This window comes from Vespa velutina, chromosome 10, assembly GCF_912470025.1.
Source record: "Vespa velutina chromosome 10, iVesVel2.1, whole genome shotgun sequence".
In the NCBI taxonomy this organism is placed as follows: Eukaryota; Metazoa; Arthropoda; class Insecta; order Hymenoptera; family Vespidae; genus Vespa; species Vespa velutina.
In genome coordinates, this window is record NC_062197.1 from 6,215,015 (window position 1) to 6,222,514 (window position 7,500).

At 28.6% G+C, this 7,500-nt stretch overlaps 1 protein-coding gene across 1 annotated transcript; it reads left to right on the plus strand.

Annotated features, from left to right (window-relative positions):
* Window positions 1-1,603: 1,603 nt before the first annotated feature.
* On the plus strand, window positions 1,604-5,962 carry LOC124952370 (alpha-amylase 2-like). The gene is made up of 5 exons (XM_047502135.1): window positions 1,604-1,866; window positions 3,161-3,591; window positions 4,313-4,673; window positions 4,921-5,409; window positions 5,543-5,962. Exons 1-5 carry the CDS (start codon window positions 1,693-1,695, stop codon window positions 5,555-5,557), a joined length of 1,470 nt encoding a protein of 489 aa, XP_047358091.1. The 5' UTR covers window positions 1,604-1,692; the 3' UTR covers window positions 5,558-5,962.
* Window positions 5,963-7,500: the final 1,538 nt, after the last annotated feature.

The following is a 7,500-nucleotide window of genomic DNA, read 5'->3' on the forward strand; positions in this document are numbered from 1 at the left end:
GTTCGCTAGTTGTTTTCTATTAACGAGAACGTAATATTGGAGGGTTGCTCGTGAATAAAGAAATATCATCAGTTTGTATCTTATAAAATTATCAGCAAATATGAAAAAGAAATGGTGCAATTGATCTTGTATGAGGATCAACGTCATAATGAATTACATGGAAAACGGATCAGATACTCGCCATTAGTGAATTTATTGCTTTTACGAATAACGGAAGATATCATGCCATTGGATTACGAACATCAACATAAGGTAAACATTCCATTTATTCAATTTTCTTACATTTTATTTTCAATTTTGTATGATCAGATGACTGATAAATCTTTATTTCCATAAAAAGAAAGAAACTTAATGAAAGATTTCTTTCATAATTTATACACCATAGGTATATAGATTATGATACATATAATCTATATCGCATTATTCATAATTTATGATATCTACTTTTGAAATAATTTGATAAAATTTTATTTTGATATTATTCAATTCTCTAAATGTGAAATATTTATATGGAAATTATTACATTAATAAACGATAAATTCGTTTCTTAAGCAAAATAAATAAAATAAACGAGAAATTTTTTATTTGGAAATAAAAAAAGATTTACGTAGAACGACTACATTGCGTAAACTATTGTTCACTTATTTATCGTTAAAATAAGATTAATAAATATATCAAACTTTTTCTTTTTTACGCTTTAAAACTTTTGTAGTCAACAAGTACGATATTTATGGACTCATTCAAGTGTTATTTCGAACTATTTATAAGAAAGTTTAGAACGTAAACCCACATTACATTATCGCTTTCTAGTTATGATTGACCTCATCAAATAGTATGTTTGAAAACATTATCGGCATCAGTGAACCTCGAAACATTGTACTATTGAAAATAGTAATCATTGATAAATAGGAAACGGAAATGTGCGGAAACTATGACAAAAGAAAAAAAAAAAATTATTATTAATCAATTGGTGTGTTAATTATATTTCTTTTAGATCGAACAATATAAGAACAGGTACGTAGTAAATTTATTTATTTTTCTTTTTATATTTATTGAATCTTATTATAGTATGTAAAAGAAACAAAAAAAAAAAAAAAAAAAGAAATCACGATTATCTATTCCGTAATATTATGTTTCTCAATCATTATATTTACATTGATCATTATATTTACATTATTTACTTAACGTTTAATGAATAACAAATAAATTTTCACTAATGAATGAATAAATTACGAATATTTTTTTCTCTGTTTCTAACTAGATTTCACTGTTTATACAGGTGATATTTAAAGATGAATATATCAATTCGTCCTATAGAATATATATCAAAAGTTTTCAGATTACGTGCAAACACAGGGAATATAATTTATAGCGACGTTATATTTTAAATCGGAGGTGGTTCGATATTAAATAATAAGAAACTCTCGAGTGGTATTATCGTTTCTAGAAATTTTTATGATAGTGTATTAAAAAGTATTATTGATAAGAGAGAGAGAGAGAGAGAGAGAGAGAGAGAGAGAGAGAGAGAGAGAGAAAGAGAGAGAGAAAGAGAGAGAGAGAGTAAATAAGACGACCTTTGGATGTGCGAGAACGATTAGAAGTTTAAATCTAGAGTTTCTTTTACACGTACGTATCTACGTATGTCTGTATATATATATATACTCTGAGCAACCAACGAGAGTACACATTAGAATGGCGTTACTCGTGAGTGTATTGGCATTGTTATTCACTGTGACAACGGCTTACAAAACTCCTCATTATGTTAACGGGCACGATACTATGGTCCATCTCTTCGAATGGAAATGGAAAGACATTGCGGATGAGTGCGAAAGATTTTTGGGACCGATGGGCTACGGTGGCGTACAGGTATGAAAATATTTCACACGTTACGTTAAAATAATAAACGCAGGAATTCATTTTGATTCTTTTTATTTAATACGAAGTAACGAATGTCAGATAATCAATTTATTCAGTTTTACGTTCTAATTTATGTAAGCAATTTTATGTATATATATATATTTTTTTTTCTTTAGAAAAAAAAGATCTCGCGTAAAGACAGAAATAACTGCTAGGAATGGGACTCGTTAGATCGATCGATTTTCGTTCGTGTCACTTTTTTTCTTCTTCTTCTTCTTTTTTTTTTTTGTTTCTTTCTTTTTTTTCAATACGAATTATATACGAATTATATGTAAATACGAAGATAATGTATCTAGGGAGATGATTAATGAAATAAAAATGTAGCATAATGGAAAGCACAAAATGTAATAATGATTGATTCTCTTTGTCCAAACCAATTGTAAGCTTAGAGAGACTCTTTTAAAGATCACGTGAAATAGCTGAATAGATTTTGAATTTTGTGTTGTGTTATGTTGTTTTGTGTGTGTGTGTGTGTATGTGTGTGTGTGTGAATACGTAACGTGTGACGCAATAGAAATATAAACATGAAAGTCTACATATGTGTAAGTATGATTAATGAAAGAAAAAGAATGCTTAGCTATATAGTAAAGGACGAGAACGAATTAAAAAAAAAAAAAAAAAAGAAAAAAAAAGACAAAGAAAAAGGAAAAAAACAGAAAAGAAAAAATATTTAATATCCAATGCGTTCCACTAAAGGCTGTCGTTTGTTCTACGGCTGATTCACGACTAGATGAAAGGAATTCCGCAGAAACGTTATATAAACGAAACAACGAAACAATGAAGCCGATTACTATTCGTAGAATCGAGAGCTTCGTGTTCCATTTTCCATTTACATTCTTACACTCCGGATTCTTCTTGGAATTGTCATTTAGAATATTTTCTTTTTATATCATTTCAAAATAGCAACTCTAAATATCAATGCGTTTCCATAAAGTTATAATAGACGAGACACATGGATCAATCGAAACATTCTCAAGGTCAAGTAGTTTTCTTTTTTTATCTTTTTTTTTTTTAAATACATTACACCTATTCAAATATCTTCAAAAAATTTCTAATACGTATTTTTGATCGTCCATCGATAAAACATCATTAATTTAATAATATTAAATTAGTAAATGTCTTACGATACGATTACTTATCATTATATATTATATATTATATATTATATATTATTATATATTTATTATTATTATATATTACGATTACTTATTATTATATATTATACAATATAATAATTTCGAAGGTTTCACCGATTCAAGAGAACGTAATTATACCTTCTCGGCCATGGTGGGAAAGATATCAACCAATATCGTACTTATGGAGAACGAGATCTGGAAACGAGCAAGAGTTCAAGGACATGGTACGAAGATGTAACAATGCTAATGTAAGGATATACGTCGATGTTGTATTCAATCACATGAGTGGAACACACAAGGATGCAAAAGGAACTGGGGGTTCAACAGCAGACACTTACAAATACGATTATCCTGCCGTACCATATTCGATTAAAGATTTTCATTCTAAGTGTGATATAACGGATTATAGAAATGCAAGTAATGTACGCAATTGCGAATTGTTGGGTCTTCACGACCTTGATCAAAGCAAAGAGTACGTGAGGGGAAAGATCGTTGATTTTTTGAACGCAGCTATCGACGCTGGAGTAGCCGGTTTTAGGTTAGTATATATAGATTTAATTAATCAATATTCAAATTCGTTTTAAAAATGTATATATGAAAAAATTGTACGAAATTTTATTAAATATATTTTTTAATTTTTAAAGATACTTTTATGAAGCTCAAAAAAGTCTACTTTGGTTAAATGTTTTTTTTTATTTTTTTTTATTTTTTTTTTTTTTTTTAAATCACTATGAGCTTAAAAGAATTTCTTTTATATCGTTAAAGTAAATTTTTTTAAAATATTAAGAAGAAAAAAAATAAAGGAAAGAATTACGATAAAATATTGCTTTTCTATGTTGCGCTGTACATCACCACTGTTGTCAATCTCTGGGGACGGAAAACGTTATTTACTGCATGATCATACAATTTTCAGTCGGAAGACATTATTTACTGTCTGACCATGCAATTTCTAATCGGATTTTAAATCTACTATTAATTTACTGCCTGATAAAGTTGCTTTCTTTTTTTTTTTTTTTTTTGAATTGAAACAAACAAACAAAATTGTCTTCTTAATACAAAGTTATATTGAAAAATTATCGCATATAATATTTTTTCTCGATCAATGTATTAAACCGAAAATAAATTATGTCAAATAATTAAATCTTAGCTTAGAACAAAATAGAAAAGTAAATTATGACGTAAAAGGATTAATATTTGTCAGAAAGTCTCCAAATACAAATTAAAATGAGTAAATATTTATTCTTGTTTGTATTTCATAGGATCGATGCAGCAAAACATATGTGGCCAAAGGATTTAGCTGTTATTTATTCGAGAATTAAGGATCTTAACACGGAACATGGATTTGAACCTCATTCAAAGCCATATATTTTCCAAGAGGTTATAGATTATGGTGGCGAGGCAATATCAAAAACGGAATATGAGTTCGCTGCGGTGACGGAATTCCGACATGGTCGCGAAATCGGTAATGCTTTATTTGGCAAAAATGATTTGAAATGGTTTGTTAACTGGGGTGAAGCTTGGGGTCTCATGCCTTCGGCTGATGCTTTGGTATTCATTGACAATCACGATACTCAACGTGCCGATGGTACACTCATTTACAAATTTTCCAAGTTGTACAAGGTAATTGAAATTGAAATAAACGCGAAACGTTAATCCTTTTGTCTTAGCCTATAGATAATACACACGATGCACATATCAATGTGCATTAAAGATAAATTTTCTTTAAAACATACAATTTATATTATTATATTTTCTTTTTGTTATCATACGTAATAGACAAACAAAGGATTAACGAATTATGTTAAATATTCAATTTAAAGTCAATATTGTAATTATTATACTGATTAATATAATTTTGTTAATTTAGATGGCCGTAGCCTTTATGTTGTCTCATATTTATGGTACACCACGAGTCATGAGTTCTTATCATTTTAATAATTTCAACGATAATCCACCAGCGGATTTAAATGGAAATATCATTTCTCCGATTATCAATAAAGACGATACTTGCGGAAATGGTTGGGTATGTGAGCATCGTTGGAGACAGATATATAATATGGTGCGTTTCCGAGTTGCAGTTAACGGTACAACGTTAAATCACTGGTGGGACAACGGTAGCAATCAGATCGCATATTGTCGTGGCAATCGTGGATTCATTGCGATCAATGCCAACAGTTGGGACTTGAAAAGAACCTTCGACAGTTGCTTACCTACTGGCAGATATTGCGACGTCATTTCTGGAAATCTTGTGAATGGCAGATGTACAGGTAAAGTGGTTGAAGTTACAGCCGATAAAAAAGCGTACATCGAAATCCTTTCGGGAGAGGAAGATGGAGTTTTGGCCATTCATATTAACGTAAGTAATCAAAGTTAATATATTAAGTCAAATTAATGAGATTAATTTCTCGAGACTCGACCAGAATGATTTCCTTTTTCTTATTTTTTTTTTTTTTTTTTTTTTTTTTTTTTTTTTTTTTTTCTTTTTACAGGCCAAAGAAAACTGAAAGAAATCATATATTCTAAAACATATACGATGGAATTCTCTTTCCTTTAAATTATTTAACGATCATATTATATCAACATTAACTAATTAATCTATGCGATAAATCGAATTAAAATAATTCATATTATTTCGCTCGATTCCTGTAACTGGGTCAAAAAGGAAGGCCATTGGTATCTTTCAACAAATATATTGTAACAGAAACAATGTACTGTTTTTTTTTCTCTTTTCACCAATTATTTCTACTATACATATTATGACAGTTAAACGTAAAATAATACACGACAGACTCGCAAGAAGAAATTAAAAAGAAAAAAAGAAAAAGAAAAAAAAAAAAGAAAGAAAGGGAAAATGTGTGAGAAGTATAGATCAAAGTCGTAAGTAAACAACGTAAAGAAGATTGAGAAGATGTTTGTTTGTATGTGTGTGTGTGTGTGTGTGTGTGTGTGTGTGTGTGTATAGAAATGAATGAAAATATAGGTTTTTATCACAAAACTGGTTAACCGTTCCTCTTTGTTATACTGTTGTACAGCTTCGTTTCTATCGATACAAAACAATTTTGGACAATATGTTCAATTAACGATTAAATTTTTTTTTTTTTAAGACCGATATTAAAAATTATAATAGGATCAAATTAATTATTTCATTTATCGTCATAAATATTTGTTTCTTATCTTAAATAATTTAAATTCGCACATTGACGAACTACTTTGTAAATACAATATCAATCATCGAAATGTTTCATTTTATATATTGTATTACAAAACAGAATTATTAATAAGCTATTTCTTAGAGATCCTTATTCATTTCGTTTATTAATTAATTTTTAAATGATAATAAGGATAATCAGGATCAGAAGAATAAGAAAAATAAATAAAAACGTTAATTGTCATTTCGTTTTACGACATTAATTTCACGATCGTAATTTCTTACCGTAATTTAATCATTAATTCATTTATTAATAATTTAAATAATAGAATTATAATGATGCAACGATTAATCATTAATTGAATTAAGTATTGTCCAACACTGATACAAAAATGCGATTTTTTGCCTTCATATATATATATATATATGTGTGTATGTATGTGTGTGTGTGTGTATATATATATATATATATGTATGTACAGTTCTTTTCCTCTCTCTTTTTACCCTCATGTATAGATCAATCAGCCGCACGAAAGTGTTTAATTCGTTTATAACGTTGAATAAAATACTACGAGTCCATTTGTAAAAGCACAATATAAATAAATGCTTAAGCAATTATGTACAATGATTCTTTCTTTCTCTTTAAGTAAAAGCCGCTGATTCGAGTACTCTCTCGCATCATCGAGATTCGCATTCTCTTAAAATCTAATTCTAATGCAGAGATTTTTCTTCAATTTTCATTTTAATTTGATGAAGAAAAAAAAGAAAGAAGAAAAAATCATTATCAGTATGAACACAAATAATGTGGACGAACGAAACTTTTTTCATAATTGGCAACGGCAAGTAGAAACGTATTTTGTGTCATATACGATAATTGCAAAAAATGATTCCGTTTTATTAATAAAAAAAAAAGAAAAAAAAAAGAAAAAAAAAGAAACAAACAAATTAACGCATCGCAAAGTGACAATAACATAATTAAAGAGAAAATTATTAATTATTCCTTTAGTATCGTCATAAAGACGAATCTCGTTATGCTCGCGAGTACTCGTGCACATATACATATATTTATTATATGTATAACTTGCAGTAAATTTAGGCTAATGTAAATCTAAAAAATACTGCTCGTCGTACGAACCGATCATAATTTCTATATTCTTCTTTCGACGATGCAGGTTCGTCGTTCTTATTCGTCGTCGATGTATTTAATACATACAGTCGTTCGATTCTTAATTATTATTACAGTGAATACGATAAGGCAACGATTAGTTTCTAAATAAATAAACGTTCGTAACGAACGTC